The sequence below is a fragment of the Tachypleus tridentatus genome, chromosome 1 (assembly GCF_004210375.1).
Source record: "Tachypleus tridentatus isolate NWPU-2018 chromosome 1, ASM421037v1, whole genome shotgun sequence".
Classification (NCBI taxonomy): Eukaryota; Metazoa; Arthropoda; class Merostomata; order Xiphosura; family Limulidae; genus Tachypleus; species Tachypleus tridentatus.
This window is the reverse complement of record NC_134825.1, coordinates 157046955-157072194: the sequence shown is the minus strand read 5'-3', so window position 1 is coordinate 157072194 and position 25240 is coordinate 157046955. Positions and strand designations below refer to the sequence as shown.

Below are 25240 nucleotides of genomic sequence, written 5' to 3'. Positions count from 1 at the left end.
GAAAAACATGTTGGACTAATGTTCAAACATCAAATTAATTCTATTTCATAATAACCATTGTTTCTTTGTTGTTGTACACAATAGGCTACCTGTGCTACGACTATCACGGGTATCAAATAGAGGTGTTGCTAGGTGTTTAAAAGATTCAGGGCTCGAACACATAGACATTTCACTGTAGTAACAATCATGGAGCTCCAATTTTTCAAGACACCAACTAGGGATTCTGGATACTATCAAATAAAATCATGGAGCGAATTCCACACGTCAGTGCCTAGCGATGCGTCTGATATCAAAATCAGGTTTTAAGTGTTATAATCACTGATTCATCACCGAGTCAGTGGAGGGTTTGTTTTGAATTTCACGCAAAGCTATATGTGGGCTATCTGCACTAACCATCCCTAATTTTGCAGTTTAAGACTAAGAGGAAAGACAGCTAGTCATCACCACCCACTGCCAATTCTTGGGCTACTCTTTTCCAACGAATAGTGAAATTGACCATCACAATATAATGCCCTCATGGCTGAAAGGGCGAGCATATTTGATGTAATGAGATTTGAGTTGAGCACCCTAATTACTTGGTCATGCTGGGCATTCAATGGAGGACCATACCATAACCTGAAGTGGATTTCATGAACCATGAAGTTGTACTGTTCAAAATTGGAACACAATCAATTTCAGTTTTAATATTTTATCTGTCAGACAGTTCTTTTGAACATGACTTTATTGAAATTTTGGCAATAGTACAACCATCATCTGACCTTGATGTAAGATAACATATGATAAAATGTTTTAAAGTGCAATTTTATCATTATAAAAAATCTATAAAAGGTAGACACATTGCAAAAGAACTTTTCACATTCCCTTTTAAAATATTCATCATTAATATCTAGAAATTTTGGCACAAGATGACTTTATAATTTTATTAGATTTACACTACTCTTATTCAACACTTGTTCACATTCCACACACTGTATTTATATCAGATTAATTTTTATTATCAGTTATTTGAAACCAAAATTAATATAACTCATCATACTTCTGTTTCTTAATTTCGTGGCTTACTTTCTTATTTCTTAGATTTTGTAGTCTACAGAGTAAGTAGTATTAGTTTTGACCCAGTTATATAAAAAAATGTCAAGGCAGATGCAATGTTGAAATAATCTTATTCGCTGCTTTTTCCAAATTTACTTTCTTTAACACTGCCAATCGCCAATCTTTAACCACTGGTGCATTTGGCTATAATGGACGTAACATGTATATATGTATCTGACCGAAATAATAAACGCAATGTTGTGCCATCTATTAAATGGCACCACAAACAAAAATCAATTAAAAACTTCATACTCTGGGTATTCAAGATTTAAACAATTAGAAAAATAACAATGGTATGTGCAACAATCATTTCTTTACCACAGACCACAATTTAAGTAAAAGTACTCACTTCACAACAAGAACACCACTTTCATCAAAACTATATGTGAAGGTTTGATTATGTCTGTATGAAGTAATTTGTAAATACAGCACAAAAAATGTAGTTCTTAAAAAACTTATTTTTTCAATAAAAGGTACTCCTTTTCATATATGTATATAAACATTACACTTTATATCTCCAAAAACCTTTTCTACGAAGTACATTCCTAGGAGAATCCTTTTTCTTTTTGTAAAATATTCACTTTGTCTTTTTTGAATAAGGTATGAATACTATAATTAGTAAATAGTAGCACAAATAGCCAGTTTAATTAATTTGCTGAACTATTGATAAAAATAAATAAAAATAATGTGGGATAGACTGTTATACACTAGTCAAATATGCTCATCATGCTGTTTAAGTGCTGCTATGAAACTTAATGAATCTGGTAATGCACGTAAATAAGATTCTCAAATATTTCGTTAATTTCTGCGATATACTTGCTATCATAAATACTGTTTGTTTCAAATTTTGTGCAAAGCTACATAAGGGCTATCTGCACTAGCCATCCCTAATTTACCAGTGTAAGACTTGATGTAAGGCACCTGCTCATTACCACCAACTGCCAACTCTTGGGTGACTCTTTCACCAACAAATAGTAGGATTCACTATCACATTATAATGATGAAAGGGTAAGCATGTTTGGTGTGATGGAATTTGAACCTGTGACCCTCAGATTGAGAGTTGAGCACTCTAATCACCTGGCCATGCTGGACACCATAAACAATGAATAATAATGGAAATATATTTCATGAGAATTAAACAAGAACACCAATTAACTAGTTTCTCAATGTGTATGTAACAGATCAGTACAATGGCATATGAAGCAATTCCACTTTATAAAAAAATGTATATGCTGTTTTTTATTAACAAATAATTTGGTCTTTAATTCTTGAAAAATAACTTGAAGAACCCAAATTTTGAAAAAAAAATCAGTTTTTCTATGCTAATATTCAAAGTGACTATATTTGTGAATATAATGAAATACACAAGTTATTAGATTAAACCAATATCATGCATCACTGGATAATATGTTACCAATAGGTGGGAGGGGAAAAAAAAGTTAATAAACTAGCAGATATTTTCAGTTTGTTAATTATATGTATAATTAAGTAAAAACAACATTCATTTTTAATTTCCTAAATTCACAAAGGAACATTGTACGTGAGAAGCACTTTTTACGCCACAAACTGTTATGGATTTTTGTGTATTACCAGGTAAAAATTGTTATTTAATCAAGCACAAAGATTCTCATTATTGTGTGTTGAACTCTGACAACACGTCCAGATTACAAGTAATGATTCACAGTGTCAGTAACCCACACATTACAGGACATCGTAAGTGACAATTTCTGTAAGTTCTTCTTGGTCCTGAGCAGTCATAGCCACAAGAGGGTCAGTGATTATTCTCTTCTTTACCCAGCTCTTCACATCCACTTCAGTCTGAAGAGAAGAAGAAAAATAAAAAAAAATTAAGTATTCCATCCATTCATCAAACGTAATTAGTGTATTTCTGAAATTTAGTTCAATTATAAAATTGCTGAATTATATTTTCAATTTGATGTAGCTATTTTTTTTATATTTGGTTTACTAGAGGAAATAATGTTTCTGCTTTATCCTGGTGTGTTATTATTTCTATCACATAAAATACATACTACAGAAATAAAAAAGCAATATAGATAATAATGAAATTAAGAAAAATGCACTAAAAATATAGTTCTTGACATATTTTGAAGTTATGACAATTTTCTTTTACAATTTTAAGACCTTATAACAGTAATCACACACTTGGATATATAATGTTTATATATACAGCTATAAAATATGTTTTCAAAATATTTAAAATCTGCTATCTTATAGTGTTATATATATGTTTTATGTATGCTATTAAATATTAGGTATACATTTTTTTTTTCCAACATTTATCACATTGCTACACAAGGGATTTCTTTGCACAACAATTACTAATTTGGAACTTACACACTAGATGCAAAAGCATCCACAACTACCTCTTAGGTTTCATAACTGATCAAACAGTGGAATTTGACTGTCACTGTTGTATTCACTCATGGACTCAAATGAGTGGTATTTTTGTATCAATGGATTTGAAACCACTAATTCTTGCTTCATCCTAGATACCTTGAAGCTCTTAGAAAGTGCTATATACTTTGAACACAGCATTGTTTTAAGAAAAAGGTTAATAAAACATTGACAAAAATAACAGCAATGAATTATTTTCTTAAGTTCAAACTAAATTACATGTAACACATGTTGATCTTTTCTGAGTAATACATTAAAGAATAATTTAATTGTAAGACAAATCATTAGCATTTCCCACTGTTTTCAACTTAAGGTGTCATATTTGAATTACATTGTAAAAATATGTAGATATGTGACAGAACCTTCAGATATTTCCAATGACTGGTATTCTTCACTTTGATTTCCGTTTTTACTTTTCCATCCTAATTTTACATTGGAAAACCATAATCTTGATTATCTGCACATCCTGTTGTCATTCTCAACTTTTGCTATTAGGTGGCAGCACAAATGTTCCTTAAAAATGCTAATTTTTCTCTTTTGGAAACTGACAGTTGATAATTCAATTTGAGATTATTTTCAACACTTTAGTATGAAGCTTTCTATTTTTCTTATGAATAAAATATATAGAGAGATGAATAAAAATTTATTACAGTCCCTTATAGCTCTTCTTCTTGATGCTGAATAATATAAAAAAACATGTACAAGCCAAATGTAGCATTTTTATTACTATTTCAAAAAAAATAAACATAAGAAAAAAGCAGTGTTTGAATTTTATGACATTTTGCAATGAAAACTAGAAGTACCTAATATTTTTAAAATAAATAAATCAACACTCTCTCCAAACACTATAACAGGGATTTTTGTACTTTTAAGGGTGCTAAGCTTAAATTCACTCTAATGGAATGGATCTGAGACCTTGTCATAAATTTTAGCATTAAACTCATACACCAGAGGTTCCCAGTCTGTTGTTTGCAAGATACTTTATGATGCCTCAGTACATGTAAAATAATCCACTTCAAAACTTTCTTGACATAAGACAAAGCAATGATTTTGGTAAGTATTTCATTTATTGTAATAAGTGCAACTACAAAATTTCATTTATGACTGAGAATTTTAAGGAAAAATCGAAACAAAAATAAGGTATCTCAGAGTAGAAATGCAAATAAACTTGGGAGGGGTTTAGTTTAGAGAGAGAGAAGTTTGAAGAATTCTCTCCCCAACAGGGGTGGTCAGGAACACTGTGGTTCCTCTTCGTCCCCTCACATGAAGGATTATTTAACTTTGCTTGGAAATTTGCCTGTATTTTACTTTTACTTGTTTAAGGTGATGAAGCTCAGTGAGGCATTATTAATATGATGGGTGAGAATGGGGGGAGTGAGAAAAAGGTGACACAAGAGAAGTGAGCCAAGCCAGAGCCCGAAAACCCGATGAGATATCAACATAAAATGACCCGATTCAGGGCTGTGCAAGAATATTGCCTTAGCTGGGATCTAAAGATCCAATGCCTGAGTAGTAGTCACAATACGTATCCATTCCACATAGTGAGCACTGTGTTTTAGTGTCTATTTTGCATTCTTAATTTCAGAGAAACAGTAAAGAAAAATGTATGGGCAAGGAAAAGTGAAGGTCAAGACTAAATTCTGTTCAAGCAGAGCTGGGCTCCAGTTTCCAGTCAAGGGTATACATCATCTCCTTTGAAAAGGAAACTACCGAGTGAGTAGGAGCTGGAACACCCATCTACCTCTCGCTGCTGTTTTGGAGTATCTGACCACTGAAGTTTTGGAGTTAGCAGGTAATGCCACACATGATAACAAGAAGACTAGGATCATTCATCATCACTTGTAACTTGCCATTCATAATGAAAAAGAACTCAACAAGCTGCTACAGGGTGTTACTATATCAGAGTAGATATTATTATAAAAAAAATTATGTGATTAAGTGGAGGCCTCAGCTAGGGTATCTAAGGTTTCAAGGTAAAAATATTGGAAAATCCTGTCTTAAATAGTATGAAAGTTTAATATAAAAAAATATTTATGTATCATACCTTTATTTGCTTAAAAATATCTTCAAGACTAGGAATAGAGACAAGAATTGCCCCCTGTTTTATACTACTTCTCAAAAACTGCCAAGTTTTCACCTGGATGTCTTGAGGCAAAAAAAATTCAAAGACATTGTTGAGAACAATAACATCAGCTTCAGATATCTGTGGAACACTACAAATGTCACTGCAGACGACCTTCATCAAAGAAAAAAGTTTTTCATGGCAAGTTATAAAAAACACAGATGAATAACCCACTGAGAGAAAATTAATGTTGTTCATAACTCATCATATTCGTCACAAAAAATTAAAAATGTATATTGATTATTCTCCATTTTAATCACATTTGTAATGAACAATTATTATATAGTTGCAATAACTTCAAATGAAAAAAAAAGACACAAACAGACAAAATTTTCTTTGCCTTTAAAAATTAGATATTCTTGATAAAATAACTAGACAATATGTACATTTTTTATTTGTCATTATATTAACAAAAAAATAAAAACTGTCCCAGTAATTACATTGCTATTAATCTTACATTAGTTGTGGGAAAACTTCTGATAAAAGATGCTTTGCAAAATCATGTAACAAAATTTAGAAATTTATTGGACAGTTAACATGGTTTCACAAAAGAAAATCATACCTTACAAATCTTTTTACATTGTTTTAAAAGTTAACTATTTGTATAGGTTATGGTAATGGTGTAGATTTGGAGTCTTTCAATTTTCAGAAAACATTTAATAAGGTGCTGCATATAAGGCTTCTAAAAATTATCTCTGTAGGCATAGTGGAAAAGTTAGTAAATTGGATAGAAAAGCAACTGGATGGAAAAGAGCAGAGGATTTTTACAAATGAAGTTCAGAAAATTGGAGTAATGTCACAAGCAGGGTACCTCAAAACTCAGTCTTTTTTATTTACATCAATGAAACAGATGAAGTAATTGTCAATGAATAACTTAAATTTGGTCATGCTAAGGTATTTGGTATTACTAATTGTGAAGAGGGTGCTGATGTTTTACAAATACATTTAGATCATTTAGTCAGTTGAGCAAATAAATGGTAGATGGGTTTTGATTATAGTAAATGCAAGTGGGTTATCATAATTCAAATTATAAGTGTAATTTGGGTTGAAATAACCTTAATAGTGTTATGAAAGGAAAAAATCTTCATGTAATGGCTGATCAGTTTCTTAAGATATCCAAGCAGTGTGTAGTTGCTTGTGGTATTGCAAATAGGATTTAAATAGTATCTACAGAAATACAGAATAAAATTCTAAATAGGTTATAATTTCATTGTATAGATTACTGTTTAGGCAACATTTGGAGTACTGTGTTCGGTCATGGTCTCCTTAACATAGCAAGGAGATTGAAATTTTTGAAAGGGTTCAGAGAAAAGTTACAAGAAGAGGATGTCACTGAAGTATTTATGATTGTAAAGGAAACTGATACTGTTGACATATTATCTTTTTTCATACTTAATAGTGAGAACAGTAAGCCTGGGAAAACAAATATAAATTTTGGCAAGGTAGGAATCATCTTCAGATCTATTCTTCTAACAGAGCAGTCAGCCTCTGGAACAGGTTACCTTTGGATGTTGTAGAGGCAGTAAACTTAAGTAAGTCTAAGAGAAAGCTTGACAACTATATGAATGACAAGGCCCAGCTTTAAGATTTTTATTTTGTATGCATATTTTTAGTTTAGTTTACAACAAGTTCCTAAACATTATATGTTAACTTATAAGTGTACATGTACTCAATTTTACCCATAACTTGAATTAGGTGAATGTGTAATTTCCTTTCAAATTATACTTCACATTTTAAAAATAGTATAGAAATGAATTAATTGTGTTGTAGTCCCTGCTTGTTTAACTGTTTTATTGAAATAATTGCTTGAACAGTTGCTTTTCACTTTTTAAAATAACTCCCATTGGTAACATGAAATAAATATTCTTATACTAACATGAGCTTAGAAATAAGCAAATACTTTCTTCTTTGAAACAGATGTACATCATTTCTTAATTTAAATACACATATAAGTTGTTGTTTTTAAAGAAAAAGATATTTTATTGCAAGATTTCCTTTATAACACTTCTTTCATTAGGCCTGTTACTTGTCAAAATGTGTACGTTATCAGAATAAAACAGGAAAATGTAAAGCATTATTTGCTTTGGCTGTGCAAATAAAGAAAGTTGTTCTTACTAATGAATATAAACTTCTCAATATTGGATAAATGCTCACATTTGTGAAATGGATAAGATATAAAGAAAAGAGATAAGAGTTATGAATCTCAAATCACACAATCCATACAAAAAGCACATGTGAACCTAGCTTTGAGGTGGAACAGCTATAGGCATATTTCATTATAGCAAAAAATACCGCTATATCACATAGTATTTTTATTTTATTGTTAATGTACCCCAAAAAATTAAAGTTGCAGATTCATAAACATTTAATAAACATCGTGTTTTATGTTTGAAGTGTGTGTGTGTCTAAGATTAGGTGTTGTTTATGAGTTATTATGTGTTGTTAATGAAATATAGGCTGGAAAGGATAACATGGACATACTTAGTAATGACAAATAACAAAATAACTATTTTCAAACATTGTTAGAAGTGGTCTATTTTGTATTGGGAAAACGTGTGCAGAATAATTACATACAATAATGAAGTAAAAGGATTTACCTCAATTCTGTCACCCATTTTATACTTTTCAATAATAAACTTCTGAATTTTGCACAATTCTTCATTCATCTCAACACCTATGATTTTCCTAGCTCTGGTATACACATAAGCCTATAAATAATTAAAATATTAAAATCAAAATCCCTATTTCCAACTGTACTTATGTTTCAGTTCTTTTTCAAAATTATCTGATGGCACAATGCATGCACAAACATGAAAATTCATTGAGAAAAATTAATGCCAGGAATTCTGATAAGGATTAGGTTCATCAGGTGTTATCTGGATTTAAACTTCTAGAAGTATGACATTTTATATCTTAAGAACAAATTAGTTCATTTTGAAAATCACAGATATTTTGTTTTTAATAAATGTTACATAATTCAATATTACTTGCCAATTATATATGTCATAAATAGACTGCAATATCAAATAACATAATCTTCATTTTTGCTGAACTACTACATTAGTTAAGACTAGAGGGACATTTAGTGGAGTGCATACCTCTGGCACACCGCATTGATAATATCTGGTTTTCAAAAAATATGAAAATGTGTCCGTCCATATATCCATTATTACTGGATAAAGTACATTTTTGGCAGGATAATGAGGAATAATAAAATTAACATATCCATCAAGTTTCATCAAAATCTCATCATTTTAGAATGAGTTATAGAACAAACATAGTGTGAAAAATCGGTCCCCATGTTAACAGAAATTTTCTAGATTTTTGTGATCTTGATCTTTGACCCTCAAAAAAACTAATCATTTTTGAGATGTTTCACATTCCAAATATATACCTACTTTTGTCCACATTCATTCAGCTATTTTTGAGAAATCTTGTTGACAAACAAACATAGGGGTGAAAACATAACCTCAGTCCATCCTTTGGTGATGAAGATAAAAATATCAGAAAAAGATAACTTTTGGCACAAATGCACATAGCTTAATTTTCATGAAAGCAAAATATGCCAATAATAGACAAGTTCTTTCTTCCAATACAATTTTAACAAAATCACTTACCCCCCAAAGAACAGGCCCAAGTCGAGACCCCACATCCAAAACGACTTTCCCTTCTAGATCAGGAAGCATACTCCGAAAAATGAATTGAACTCTCTGGATGGACATGGAATGTGAAATAAAAGCTGAAAAAAAAAAAATTAAACCATACCAATACACATGGGTAATCATAAATAACATACTAAAACATTACAAAAGCACTGATGATGGAACAAGTAAAACACCATATTAATTCAAACATTAAATGTTTGGCAAAAAATGTACAAATAAACACTGGAGGAGAAAATTAAAGAAAATATCTCTCAATAATCTTAAACAATTATAAAATAGCTTTAAATTTTCTATATATCTCTTAACAGTTTCCTTGAAATCAGTAACACAAATACACAAAAGCATATCTTGTTGTTGAATAGAAATATTAATTTTGACAGTACATTTTTACTGTAAACAAATTAAATTATTCTTTGCTAAAATTTTGTAAATACTAAAACTTTAATTTGAAATTTAAATCTAAAATGGCACTTTGTGCATGCAAGGACTAATTAAATGGTTAGGTCAGAGATCTCTAGGGTTAAAGTACAGCTATTCTGCTTTTGAGCTACTGACCACAAGGTAAGCAGCTAGTCAGCATAATATTCTACCACAAGAGCTCTTTCTTGTTTTGAACTGAGTAAATGGAAATAACTAACACTGTTGTTACATTCCACAGCTTAAGATAGTACAAATTGTTTTGTGGCATCACGTTTTGAGTTTTAAACTACAATCTACAACTCCAAATAATAAATATGAAAGCAACATCCAGCCCTTGAATAAAAAAGGACTAATTATGATTTATGTAAAACAATACTAGAGATTAAAACAACAGAAAAAACTAGTAAGTTTCAGCAACATGTTATAATGCTTATAAAAGGTATTACATAAACCTACTTTGTAAAAATCATTTTCTTTTCTACCCATAAATCTTGGTAAATTAACCAATCTTTGCTATGTTAGTAACTAACTCTGTCTTACAAACCATAAGAATTCACATTTTCCACTATAACTTCCAATCTTATTATCTCCTACTGTATATAAATGGTATACAAAATGCACACAAAATAAATGCATATCAAAACCAATTGATATTCAGTGTCACTTAGTTAGCTGAATAAAAAAAGGAGAAGTTCAACTTATAGTGTTCCTTGTTTAAATGTTCCTCAAGCATAGAGAATTCTGTAGGTCAAGAATCAAAGTTCAACATTTCAGTGTAAGTTGTGCTGCATATAGGCAATGGTAACAAATCAAAAACAAATTCTGGACTATTTTTTTTACAGCAATTGATTTGTTCATTAAAAGTAGAAAGTTAATATGGGCTAGTGCTTTCTTGTCAAAAGTTAAAAAATACATAACCTGTTGCTTACTTCATACACAGGTTACATATTTTCCACACACTTAAATTTTGAAGCTCTTTTTTAATGTGGTGTACAATATGTATATGCTATAATAGAATAGTTACCTGGAATGTGGCTGAGTATTTTATGGTTGTTTAAATATTTAGTATATGAATATTTTTACATGTGTTACTATCAAAATGTGATTGGCTAGGTTGAGCACATATATGAAGAGTAATAAATATGCGAGTCGAAAATAACAATAATTTGATGAAACAAATGCTCCTACACAAACATTTTTAGATACTTTAGGGAGACGTGCTGAATCAACTATAAGCACAATGTCAAGATGATATTGTAAGATCATTAATGGATAGTTTATAATCCTTATATCATAGGAATACAGAGTATACAATACTCTTATCATGAGTTCTTAATAAAATAAACTTTTGTTATTTTAAACAAGCAGTTTAAATCGTATTTATTACCTTCAGTTTTAAAAAAACACAGTATATGGTTAGTAGTACCCATTAATATGCTACATTTTTTGCTAAACAACTATATTTTGCCAGTTACACAAATTTAATTTACGACTAATAAGTTTGCCCGTAAAATATTATTTCCAATTTGAGACTTACAGTTAGATGTGAAAATTACATGATTTTATAAATTACTTTATTTATCACATAGACAACAGTCTTCAGGTTGTTTCTCATTAGAACTTACTTAATGGAGCAACCTCATTCGAGCCACATTTCTTGCAATAGTTTCGACTCATCCTTCCCTCTGCAACCAAGTCGTCAATATGGTGTTCTTCATAAAGAAAAGCATCAACATGGACTGTATGATGGGGGTCACAATCTGCATTCTATAAGATCAAAAACAATACTGACATTTTGACATTTTTTAATCATCTATTTACAAATAAAGAAAAATAACAAACTTATATTTTTGCACAGTTTCAAGAGACTTGCTTGTAAACTACACATTTACTCTGTTTTTGTAAATCTGTCTTCTCATCCCACAACAAAGGTATATAATTACTAAGAAACTATAATATCTTGAGAATACAATTTTTAAAGTTCTGTGAGTCACATGATTTAATTTCTTCTTTTCTGATTATTATTAAAAAGTTGGCCACTCCCACCCTTTTATGACTTCACAGTATGTAATTAGAACAAATAATAATTCTCTCAGATAAAGTTTAAATGCCATTCAATACAGCAGATTATAAACAATTTAAATCAATGTAGAGTGAATAAAGTGGTACAGGAAGTAATTTATAGTTTTGTGAGAAAGTGACAAGACCTAGTTCATGCAGAAGATTACAAAGGAATGTAGTCAAAAATGTAAATGACTTAGAAACAAACCACAGGTCTGGGAATATTTTTATACATTTTTTTCATTCCAAAAAATGTTTGTGCTAAATTATATTTGTTTAAAAGCTACAAATAATTTTCTTCCATGTCAAGATATCAGGTAAGCATTATTAGGTTTAAAGAATATGGTAGATGATGGCAAAATATTATTGTTAAGTTTATCATATTGAAACAATGTATATATATAATTTATTTGAATTAACATATATGTAGTAGATATACACTTACTTCGACCAATAATGTTACCAAAAATAATGAAATATAACCTGACCAGGTCATAAGTCACTCACAACTTATGTAAATTTCTGTCATGTTTTATTTTTTATAGTCAAATGCTAACTACTTCAATCAGCTATAAATCACTATCAAAAGAAATGGTCTAATGAATGTAAATCAAATTGAAATTGATTGTATGTATAAAATGTAGCTTTCTGACCAACATAAACAAGTTTTAAATTTAAAATGATACAAAGAACTTTGATTTTTCAAAACAATTTTTCCACTACAATTTTGAACATTTAACAACATAGGAAAATGCTAAAAATTAAATTAAATAAGATTAATTCTTTTAATCCAAAATTATATATTATTCAATAAGGTTTTCAAAGTTTCATGCAACTTAATTAAGTATTTCTACTGTGAGATGGAAAAAAGTAAAGGGAAATCAGTGACATCCCCAGGACCAGAAAGGGTTAACTTACACAGAAAAAAAAAACTAGTTTTTCCTCAGAAAGGTACTATTTTATTCACATCTTCATAAACCTGCTTACATAGTTGTAAGTAAAATAGAAATTCCTGTATCTAAATGCAAATATTATGTACACTTGACAATTTTGAAGACAGGATTTTCAAAGCAAACATGCCAATTTAACCATTTACTAATTAATGTTTATGAAAACACTTATCACATGAATACTTAATTTCATAATAACTTTGACTCATGAACAGCTAAAGGCAAACAAAAATTTAGAAATGAATTTTTGGCCTTATTAGCACAAAAAAATGGGTTTCTTTATTTACATTGTATAATCTCATATATTAACCCCTTAGCTGGAGTTATTGAAATGAATTATCAACCAATCAAAATGTAGTAATCAGTTGGGTGCATACCACAGGCTGTTACTCAAAATAAATTAAAGCACACCATAAGATGTTTTCTGCAATCACTTGTCAGTTTACAATTGCACAATATGGCGCATTCTGCAGCTAAGGGATCAAGTAACATCATGCGTAAAGGGAAGAATCTGAGTAGAGAAACACATAATTTTGGAGATGGAAAAATACTGGTTAATTTTAAAACATAATGCAAAATGAGCAGTTTGGAGATGTGATATTTCATAAATGTTAAAATACTGTTAATTTGTTAATGTGAGGGAGCAAACATTAAATATTTTAAAAGTGATTTTTTTACCTCCCAGTTGAAATATTCAATGTATAAGACTTGGTTGAGTATAAGATATTAAATGTTTTATCACTGTAGAACTCACTTCTCCTGTGATTGGAGTTTGTATCTCTTCAGAAGGTAAAATACCACACTGAGGGACCATTCCTCTAATTTCATCAGCAATTCTTCTTAACTTTCTTAATGCAATAGCAGGAGCTGAACCTGAGCATTCTGAAAAAAAGAACATACATGAGAAGCTGCCTTCTAAACATTTTTATAATCTATTAGTTAGCTAACGACTCATCTAATCTGAAAGTCAAAATCAAACTGGATTTTGTATTTCAACTTAATTTTATTTGAAAAAACATAAAATTAATCTATATAGATTTCCATAAAACATATTTTAGTTTTACAGTATGTTTAAAACTGTTTTTTGTTATATTTAAGATTAATAAAATATATTAAAATCAGAATATCACAGTGTAGCTTATCTAGTTTTATCAGACATATTTGACTTATATAGCAACTGTAAATTATGTTATATCAATTTACTGGGGAGCATGCCCCCATAACCCCCTAGATTGAGCTACCTTTCGTAGCACAGTGTTTTCTTGACAGCTTCTCATACATTCAATTTCTTATTGTAACTAACATCTGCATGTCTGGACAAGCACCTATACTTTGGAACATTATCTTAAACCACTGTTTTATAACACTTGTTATCCACCTCTTAGTTCTTGCAACTGTACCTAGAACTTTGGTGTTGTTGATATTGTATTGTTAAACATAAAGCAACAAAATGGACTATTTATTTGTGCTGTGCCTACCAGGGGTATTTGAAACCCAATTTTCAGCTTTGTAAGTGAGTAAACAGATTTACCACTGAGCTACTGAGGAGTGCTTATTAATAAAAAAAAAAAAAAGCTTCAGAAATGAAAAATAAGGAAATTTATACATAATCAGTAGCTTTCCAAATCACCTAAATTTTTAAGAAAGACAAAGAGAAGACCCTTAAATTTGTCAGTTTTACTTTCATGGCTGGTAATATTTTAGAATTATTCTTTGAGATGGATGAAAAATGCATATTGGGAAGTGAAATTTAACCTGTTCAGTGCCGTAGACGAGGTAACTCATCCAAACCGATCGGTAACACAGTGCCACAAACGAGTTAATTTGTTCTCGAAAATACCCAACTTCAACGCTAGATGTCAGCACCATATATGCATTTGACCTACTTACAAATTGTTTCACTTTCGATCCAAAATGGCATCATGAAAAAAGTTACAAAATGAAGAAGCATTAGAGTTGTATTGTAGCAGCTGAAATACTTGGCAGTCAACAGGTTAATAAAGAAAACTTGAGTTTGTTAACAGTTTTCAAGTCTATGGATGATGGTGTATAAATGTGTGGATGTTATCTTTTTCATTGGTGTCAGAAGGTTAATTGGTTAGGTAGGCCATTTTTTTATTTCTTCCTAATTTATGGTTATAAATCAACTATTTTTAGACTGGATAATGATTAGGTAAGATATATAATAGTAGCCTTTGAGTTAATAATATGGACAATAACATTTATTTTACTTTTCTACTAGTTAAAATCTTTCGACAATACAAAAATAATATGAAGGTGATACTGTGCAAAATGCTTCTTTAAATCAGGTAAATTTAAATATACTTCATAAGTGGTCCCTTAATGGAATAATGAGCTGTGATAATGAAAACAGTTTTTCACAATATCACAACCTGATGGTAATGCAACTACATTACTAAGAAAGAAGGACATGGGATATAGTTCTAAGAACTCGTGGTCATTTGCAAGGAATTTAAGCATTCTATTGAGTATTTGTATGTGAGTGGTGATTGGTTGGAAGTGGAGATATTCAATTAAAAAGTGATATTTTTAAAATACTTGAAGTGTTGTTGTTTTTTCAAGAGAAAATTACTTCATTGTTTGAAAAGTCAATTAATGAAAGAATTGTTAAAATACACCCTTGTACAAATTTATTGAAACAAATGGTCATTTTACAATATTCTCAGCATGGCTGCCGGTGTAGGCTTTCTGGACCCTGATTTGTAGGCTGTAGGCTGATTTCCTTTAATAGTCATTTTTTCACACAGACGGCATCATTAGCTGTGTTTTGCAGTACGATCGATCTATTTTTGGGATATATGATGAAATTTTGAGGATTATTACATCATTTGAAATTGTGTTAGAAGGGCAAGGAGACCAGTAAACTTCTTACCAACTCAATGAAGAAAAAATGGTATCAATGGGGTCTGAAATACAAGAACTGGATGCAAGAAAAATGGAGGAAGGTGTTATTCAGTGATGAGGCTCATTTCTTTATACAGGGTCAAAGAAGTCTGCATGTTTGCAGATCTCCAGGTAAGAAACTTCAAGAATCTCACATCAATCAATTTGTAAAACATCCCTTAAAGAAGATGTTTTGGGGCTTTTTCAGCTACTATGGTATTGAAGGCTTACATATCGTAGAAGGTATGATGGGAGGACCACAGTACATCAAAGTTTTGTAGAGAAGAGTAGTTCCAGAATTGAAAAAGAGATTTCCAGATGGATATGGCTCTGTTCCACATATTGAAACTTGTGAAGAATTTTTTGAATACAATGCAAATAAAGGTGCTGGACTGGCCTGGAAACTCTCTGGACTTAAATCCTATTCAAAATCTTTTGGCAATTTCTACAGAAAGACTTTGAGGAAAAGACTGTACTACGAGAGATAAGCTAATTGAGGCCATAATTAAGGTGTGGTACCGTGATCCAAAAATTAGTAAAGATTGCAGTCAACTCGTGGATTCGATGCCAAAGCAGATTAATGATCTTCTGAAAAATAAAGGCGGTCATAACATGTATTAATTTATGAGTAATTTTTGGATTCTCAGAAATAAAATGCAAAAACTTGAAAAATTCATAATTTTCCTTCTTGTTTCAATTAATTTGCACAAAAGTGTATGCAGTGCACATTTTGGTTGTTTTGAATCTATGGGAAATGAGTTGATGGTCAGAAAGGTTAAATGAATTGTGTTTTCACTGCTGGCAGGTTAGATGGTTTCAATGAGAGAAAAGGAATTTTGTTAAGTTGCTCCTTTCTTCAATGGCTCTGGTCGAATCTACATTCAAATACTAAAATGACAAAATAAAATTCCTAATTATTAAATTTTTACTAGATATGAGAAAATTTTCAACTTTACAGATTCACAGGTTGGCAATTAACATACTTGTTCTGAACAGGTTCTAATCAGCAATAAAGAATACCTTATGATACAAGAATTACCAATAATTTTATTAGTACAAATTAGGATAATAATAATTTAGCATACATGCAGATATATCTTATGGCTGTGAAATATTATTAATAGCCTAACACAAAAGAAACTGAAAAAAAAAAATTGGTTTGAATTCTATTTCTAAATTAACTAATCCGGTGATGAATAAAATCTTATTGTAATAAAACACACAAAATTCTGAAAATTGGTTGGTTGGTTGGTTGATTTAGTGTTTTATGGCACAAAGCAGCTAGGCTATCTGCACCAAATTTCTGGTAAAAAGTTAAAATTAAAATAAATTTAGTAAAATTCATGAAAGGAAATTAAGGTAAAACAAAACAAAGTTTAAAAAACATAAATAGCATAAAACCAATGTTTATGTAAGTACAAAAACCACCATCAGTCACCTGAAGTTGGCTTTTCCAGTTCTGGTTCCAAGTTATTTGAAGTTATGGCCATTTTCAAAAAGTAAAGTAATAAAAGTTTCAAAAGAAGTGTAGCAAAATTTTAATAACTCACCAGGATGACTAATGGATAGTTCAAACAGCAGTGTTAGTCACCTGAAGTTGGCCTTTCCAGTCCTGGTTTCAAGTTATTTAACGTTACAGCCAATTTGTAATTTCAAATTGAATTAAATGGACTTTGATTGTTAAAATGGAATCACATTAAAAAAGGTTTAATGTATAAATTAAAAAATTTAAATGACATTAAAAAGATTAATGGCCTTTAAAAACAAAAAAAATCACCAAGGTGGACAATGTCACCATCACCAATAACACTGTCTAATGTTATGGACAAACCTTGGGACAGAACATGTTTAAAATGGTGCCATCATTCAGAGTTGTAACTATGGCAAGAAACTAAAATGTGTCTTATTGTGACCTGAGTGTCACACAGACAACACACTGGTGCATCAGTTCTAGATAGAAGAAAACAATGAGTTCAAAACCTGTGACTAATGCATAGTCTACTTAGAACAACTTCTTCTTTCTGATCCTTACGGAAGCAAGATGTTCAAAGTCCAATAGAGCGTTTTATTTGGAAAAGCTTGTTTTTGCTTTGCTCACTCCAAGTCACTGCCAGCTGACACGGAGCCAAGCCTTGAATACAGGACCATATTCCATGTATGGAACAGGCACAGTGGTGATAGTGTCAGAGCAGATAGATTTAGATGCAATGTCGGCAAGCTTGTTCCCTCGAATACCAACATGGCCAAGTATCCGGAAAAACTGGACAAAAGTAGATGTTAAAGAGAAGTGGGCCAGTCAGTTTTTTAATATTGGAGAGAACAGGGTGTGAACTTACGTGAAGCGATTCAGGGGACAGTAGAGAGCTAAAAGAGTCAGTATAAATAGTACAGTTTGAGTACTGTTTAGCTTCTATGTGATCCAGGACGAGAGAAATGGTGTGCAATTCAGCAGTGACCACAGAAGCTGTAGAGGGGATTCTGCACACAACTACTGAACCACAACAAACCATGGCAGAGCCCACACAGTCACCTAATTTTGAACCATCTGTATAAATAGGAACAGAAGGATGGCTCGAAAGATGTTCAGTAAATAACAGACAGTATTTCCAATCGGGAGTGTCTGCTTTTCTTATCTTAAGGATAGGTCACATTTGGTGACTGTAACAAGCAATGGTGTGATGGGATGACCAGTGGATACAGCAATGTTATCCAAGGATACCCAAGGATAGCATGAAATGGCAGACCGTCTGTTCATCGATCTGCTCCCCGCTGGAGTTGCAAAAGAAGGTTGACGAGCCTGATGATGAATGGGTTCCAGAAAGAGATGACACAGAGGATGTTCAGTTCTCTTGTTAATTTAGCCCATAGCTGCTTGACGTGTGGTATAAAGGTTAGCTTACGGTCAAAGATAAGCCCCAAGAACTTAGTCTCTGATATCAAAGGCAGCACAACTTCACCAATATGGAGTTCAGGATCAGGATGAATACTCCATTGACGGCAAAAGTGCACACAAATGGTTTTACAGAGAGAGAAGGTAAAGCTGTTTGCTGCGGTCCACTTCAGTAAACAATTAAGGGCATTCTGTAGCTACCGCTCAATATACCTCATGTTCGACGACTGACATGACATGTGAAAGTCATCTGCATAGAACCCGTTTGCAACAGTGAGAGGGAGTTGTTCAGTTATGGCATTAATTTTTATACTGAAAAGTGTGATACTCAAAACACAACCCTGAGGAGGAACATCAAGTTCCTGTAGAAAAGAACAAAAAAGTGTCAAAACCACATGAACTTGGAATCTCCTGTTCATTAAAAAATGTTTAATAAAAATGGGCAAATGGCCTCATAACCCATATATATGAAGGTCTCACAAAATTCCATACCTCCATGTTGTATCATAAGCCTATCAAAGGATACTGATACAAGATGCTGTCATTTGAAAAGGCTTCTCTGATTGACGTTTCAAGTCAAATCAGGTGGTCCATGGTGGAGCACTGTTGTCAGAACACACACTGGGTGGGCTAGAGGAACCAAACAACACGAACATTATCCATCCTCTCCAAGGTCTTACAGAGACAGCTCATCAAAGCAATTGGATGGTAATTTAAAAAATCTTGGGATCCTTTCCAGGATTAGAGAAAGGTAGAACAATAGCCTGGTGCCAGGCATCAAATATTCTCCTGCCAGATCTGGTTAAAAACAATCAGAAGAATATCAAGAAAAGCAGGAGACAGATGGTGCAACCAATGTACTGCCAGACCGATGATGGGCCAGTTTGAGTTCCACCAGTGTAACGGGACAATTATAGTAAGAGAGACAATCAGCCTGAAAGGAAAGAGGTGGTCACTCTGCTCAAGTCTTGATAGCTAAAAAGGTGGAGGAAGAAGAAGAAGTGCTAGATACTCGGTGAAAGCTTTCACCTAGAGTACTGGAGATGCTCCAGGTATTAGCTACTTCCTGGCCATCAGAGAGCAAGGTTGAGAGGGCGACAGAATTGTATTGCACACTAACTTTTTGAATATCGTCCCATATGACTTTGGAACTAGCGGTAGAAGATATGCCAGCTTTGAACTTAAGGTTCCTTCTGGCTTTGACATCTTACCCACCAAGCATGTGCACAGGCCCACTGGAAAGAGATGTGGTAATAAATTGAGGGATATATATGGAAAGTATCCCAGGGTCGTTTTTGAGCCTTCTGTGCCACATGACAGGCAGAATTCCAATACAGACGAAGATATCATGGAAAACGTGTCAAGGTTTTAGAAATACATTGAGCAGCTGCTTGTAAAATACAGTCAGTTACTGCTGCCACACAGTCATCTATTGATGGCTTACAGACAATGGCAGGGTCAAGTTCTGAAAGAGAAGTGAAAGAGGGCCTGTTTGCATGACCCAGCTTCCACCAAGCATGCAGGTCAGGTAGCCCTGAACACAGCCAGTTTCTCTCAAAATTACAGGAAAATTATCACTGCCTCATGAATTATTGTCAACCCTCCATGAAAAATGGGAGAATAATGAAGTGGAGCAAATTGAGAGATCAACAGCAGTAAAGGACTGACTAAATGCATGAAAATAAGTAAAAGAACCAGTATTGAAAAGAGAAAGGTTGTGATCAGAGAGCATACGCTCTACAGAGCAACCCCTCTTATCAATATCAGCACTTCCCCGGAAGGGACAATGCCCATTAAAATCCCCCAGGATTAAAATGGGAGATGGCAACTGTTCAATGAAAGCATCAAGGTCTGATTGATCATAGGTCTCTCCAGGCAAAAAGCAGAGAGAACAAACAGTAATGGCTGGACCCAAGGAAACACAGATGGCTACGGGCTCCAAGGGTGCACTGAGTGGCAAAGACAGGGTAAGCACATGCTGATAAACCAACAATGCCACCCCTCCATCACACAGCCTGTCATTTCTGTACAAAGAAAACTGCTGAAAGGTCACTGTATCAGCAGGTTTAGAAATGTTTCCTGTAAGGAAAGACATACAGGATGGTAGGAAGAAATCAGTGTTTCGATGTCATCCAGGTTAGAATGTAAACCTTGACAGTTCCATTGTATGAAGGTGGCCATTTTTATTTACATGTAGGCAAATTGGGTGGAGAACCCTTCTTTTTATGACCAAGTCTTTTTTCTTTACTGTTGTTATTCAAGGGAGGTCTTTGCTGTTAGAAGGGGATTCCAATGACTGAGGAAGTGAACAAATGATTGTTTTGCATCTTGGGGTGAGAGAAGAAGATATATCTGAGGGAATGCTAGTACCCAGAACCAAAGGATGTGGATCATGGGGTTTGTTGGAATGTATGTAAGGGACAGAGATGGGTGTTGAAGTTGATTCATCAATGTTTTTAACCATGAAGGTCAAAAGACTTTTCATTTGTTTTGAGAACCATTCTTTTGGAGGCACAGAGAGATTTGTTTGCACTCCCACTGTAGTTGTGGAACTAAGTGCAGAAGCATACGTCCAAAATGAAGAGGTGGACAGCAACTTTCGAGCCTCAGGATAAGTAATGTTATAAATCATTTACAAACACTGCACCTCTTTTCATTCCAACAATTTAGGGCAAGAATGAAAGCAGAACAGATGAGAGCCATTGCAACTGATGCAATGAGGGTCCGCTTCACACTCATAGGCATCATGATCCTTGCCACCATAACAAGCACACATCAAGGAACCATGACATGGCGTCTTTGAGTGACCAAACCTCTGACATTGGAAACATCGGAGAGGGTGTGGAATGTATGGCTGTACCTTGCAGTTAAGATAACCTGCTTTAATCGTGGCAGGTGGACATGATGATGTAAATGTCAGAATGAAGATATTGGTTGGCATCATAATTCTATATGCCTCACTGCAGAAACTCCTTGAGTGGAGAAACCAGCAAGAATTTCTGACTCAAAAATGTACTTCAAATCCCTATCAACAATAACTCCCCTGATAAATTCGAAGTAGCATGAGGTGTAACCTCAATAGGTATATCCCGAATTACCTTTAAATGTAAGAGGAATTCATTGTGTTGAAATGTGGATGTTTCCACCAATATGTCACCAGATCAAAGCTCCTTTACTGACTTTGGAGAGCAAGCAAGTCCCTCTAGTCCCTTCTTAGTGAAAAAGGCAGACATTTGCCCTAAAGGTTTGTCTGAAAGAATATGTATGACAAGAAAATGAGGTACAACAGGTGGTACAGATGTTGAAGATTAATGCTCAGAATATTCAAGATGTGGTTGTTTACCTGTGGACTGTTTTTTCACTATTTTATTTAAGTTTGTATTTGAAGGATCCATTATAAAAAAAGGGAAATTTCAGTGCCCACTGACCCCACCCACCCTACAAGGGGATGCACTACAATGTTAAACAAGGACACTGCAGCAATGCCAGGGTTTCATGACCACTATACCCAAACATCAGCATCAGATACAATGTCCACAACACCCATTGAGAACTTCCAACACTGGTACTTGGTTGACTCTAGCCCAAGTGGACCAGCTGATTAACCCAAGGGGAGCCACCCCAAGGCTGCCCGTTTACAGGAATTCAAGGCCAAAGTGGTGTGTTAGGTTTGGACTCCTCAACCATCAGGATCCTCTCCTCCCCTTCACGGGTCGCCACACATGGTAAACACATGGGTGGATGCTTAGATCCCAGATGAGGTAAACTGAAAGAACAGAACCTTCAATGGGAGGTCATCTCACCATATACAGGAATCCACACCAATGAGATTCTGGGAATTGGTTTCATCCACAATATTTCCTAAACTTAGTGGTTATTATAGAGTACAAATTTCATTGTTGGCTATTCTGAGAATACAGAACACAAACTTGCAAAATTGATAGCCAAAAATTACTTGCTTACACTTTCAAGCCTTTTATATAAATTATGAAATCAATTTGATTTTAAACAAATAGAATATTACTATCTATAGTTATATATAACATTACATGAAACAATGGATTGTGAAATAATTATAATTGTTAAAATAATATTAGTACCTGATGTCAACCAACAAGACTGTATCCAACAAAAGAAACTGGCTACATCTTCCTTACTGATGTCAGCTAACAGCTTCACAAATGCATTTTGGGCTTCTTCCAAATTCATTTTTTTGCTACTTCTGTCAAACACAAAACACTATACTGAACACATTGTAGATTTCAAATATACTGATGTCATGAACTGTGACTACAGTGAAGTTATCTCTCACTTACACATTCTCAAGTTTAATTTGTTAGGAATGCTGTTACTTAAAGCAGTTTTCTATCCCTTTCTACAATGTCATGCTCAGTGATTACCTGATGATTATAAAATGTACACAATGCACAAATACGTATTTAAAGTAACTGAAGTTAAAATTATTTAACATAAAACACAAATGTGAACAAGATTATGAAACTGAACAAAATAAAAAGTGGAAAGAGCTGATACATCTTTATTGGTCTGCAATAAAAAAATAGCCAATAACTTTTCTATTGAATAATCATCTTTTTTATCCTCTGTCTAAAGTGTGGATATAACATTCCACGGGAAATACTGAAATTAACCAGCATCATGCAAATATTAATCCCTTGGTGGTAAGTACAGATTAAAAATAAATAAATAATTTGGGCCAATGAATTAAAGTTTTATCAAGGATTTTTAAAAGAAGCCAAAGGACACATACACAGGACTTTCTTTTTCATTTTTGGTTGGTTATTAAAGAGTGGGCAGGAGCTCAAGAATTGGTAAGTTGCTTGTATCTCTTCTAATTTTAAAATCCTAATAAAAATTGCCCTAGAATTTATAGACCAAATAATCTTATTCCTCTAGTGGAAAATATTTTAATCTGTTAAGAGAAACTTTACAGAGTAGTTTAGTGAAATATCATATCAAAGGTGAAAACCAACATGGATTTAAAAAAGTAAATCTTGTCTTACTAGTTCTGTTAACTTTATTAGGAAGTTATTTGTTATGTAGGTGTTAAAAATGGAGTAAATTTGGTGTACTTAGCTTCCCAGAGAGTTTTTGATGTGATGCTAAACTAAAAATTAGCTAAGCAAATCACATCAGAGGGATATTAGATTAGTTAATTGGTTGGATGGGAAAGTACCAGGTTACAAGGTTGTTATTAATGAAGTCCAGACTAACTGGACACCTTTTACTGGGCTGCTTCTGCTCGCAATGTTTAGATATTTGTTTTCTCTTATTTACACAAGTGAAACTGATATGGGTAAAATCAGTAAAGCAGTAATGTTTGCCAGCGACATTAAACTCTTGAGTATTTCTAGCTTAATTGAGAATGTTGAATCTTGTCTTACTAGTTCTGTTAACTTTATTAGGAAGTTATTTGTTATGTAGGTGTTAAAAATGGAGTAAATTTGGTGTACTTAGCTTCCCAGACAGTTTTTGATGTGATGCCAAACTAAAAATTAGCTAAGCAAATCACATCAGAGGGATATTAGATTAGTTAATTGGTTGGATGGGAAAGTACCAGATTACAAGGTTGTTATTAATGAAGTCCAGACTAACTGGACACCTTTTACTGGGCTGCTTCTGCTCGCAATGTTTAGATATTTGTTTTCTCTTATTTACACAAGTGAAACTGATATGGGTAAAATCAGTAAAGCAGTAATGTTTGCCAGCGACATTAAACTCTTGAGTATTTCTAGCTTAATTGAGAATGTTGAAGCATTACAGAATGACTTAAATCAACTGGCAGGTTGTGCAAATATTTAAAAGTTAGAGAGTATTTATACTAAAGCTGGATGATTTTCCTTGGCTATGAACGCTGTTCCGCCGCTACGCGGAACAAGTCTTTCGCATTTTACCCAGTGCTAAAGAATTTGGCGAATATGTATCGAACAGCAAATTCGTAACAGTTTCCGCATAAATATAATTTTCTCTATAATGATTCTGCAATATTAAGTTTTAAATATTCCGCTGACCTAACAAAAAGTAATAATGTTTAAAAATATTTATAATTCATATACTATATACATATATTAGTTCACTTACTTCAATTATCAAGTTATTCTTGACTCTGTCTTACAAATTTATAAGCTAGAGCTCACTCTGGAAAGTAGCTCTTCCACGAAAAACAAAGCAAATTATTTAGATTTAAATATCACTGTCATTGATCACACGTAATTCAGTGTTAAAGTTTTCAATAAACTTAAAAATTGTAATTTTGCAGCTGTAAAATGTCCATTACCAGATTCAAATCTTTCAAACGAGTCACGTTACAATGCTTATTATTCACAACTTATTAGATACAAGCCTTTTGGTTTAAGAACGGTAAATCTAAACTCAGAACGCTAAAATACAAGACGCAATTCTTCGCGGTAGACAGAGCAGAAAGCTCAATGTGGCTTTGCTATAAAACAAAAATAACTTTGTTTGTTTTGTTTTTTTGGAATTTCGCACAAAGCTACTCGAAAGCTATCTGTGCTAGCCGTCCCTAATTTAGCAGTGTAAAACTAGAGGGAAGGCAGCTACGTCATCCACCACCCACCAGCCAACTCTTGGGTTCCTCTTTATACCAACGAATAGTGGGATTGACCGTCACATTATACGCCCCGTCGCGGCTAAACATGCTCGCCCTCCCAGGGGGGAACCCGGTCGACCCTCGGATTACGAG

At 33.0% G+C, this 25240-nt stretch overlaps 1 protein-coding gene across 2 annotated transcripts; it reads right to left on the bottom strand.

Annotated features, from left to right (window-relative positions):
• Positions 1-686: 686 nt before the first annotated feature.
• LOC143228452 (uncharacterized) lies at positions 687-24769 on the bottom strand. 2 transcript variants are annotated; one of them, XM_076459712.1, is made up of 8 exons: positions 24619-24769; positions 22620-22741; positions 13480-13607; positions 11340-11481; positions 9247-9368; positions 8227-8337; positions 5552-5743; positions 687-2910 (listed from the first exon to the last, which is right to left on the bottom strand). In XM_076459712.1, the coding sequence occupies exons 2-8, from the start codon at positions 22726-22728 to the stop codon at positions 2794-2796; spliced, it is 921 nt and encodes a 306-aa protein (XP_076315827.1). In that variant the 5' UTR covers positions 22729-22741; positions 24619-24769; the 3' UTR covers positions 687-2793. The 2 variants fall into 2 exon arrangements, with proteins under 2 accessions (XP_076315827.1, XP_076315833.1); XM_076459718.1 differs by lacking the exon at positions 8227-8337.
• Between the last annotated feature and the right edge of the window lie 471 nt (positions 24770-25240).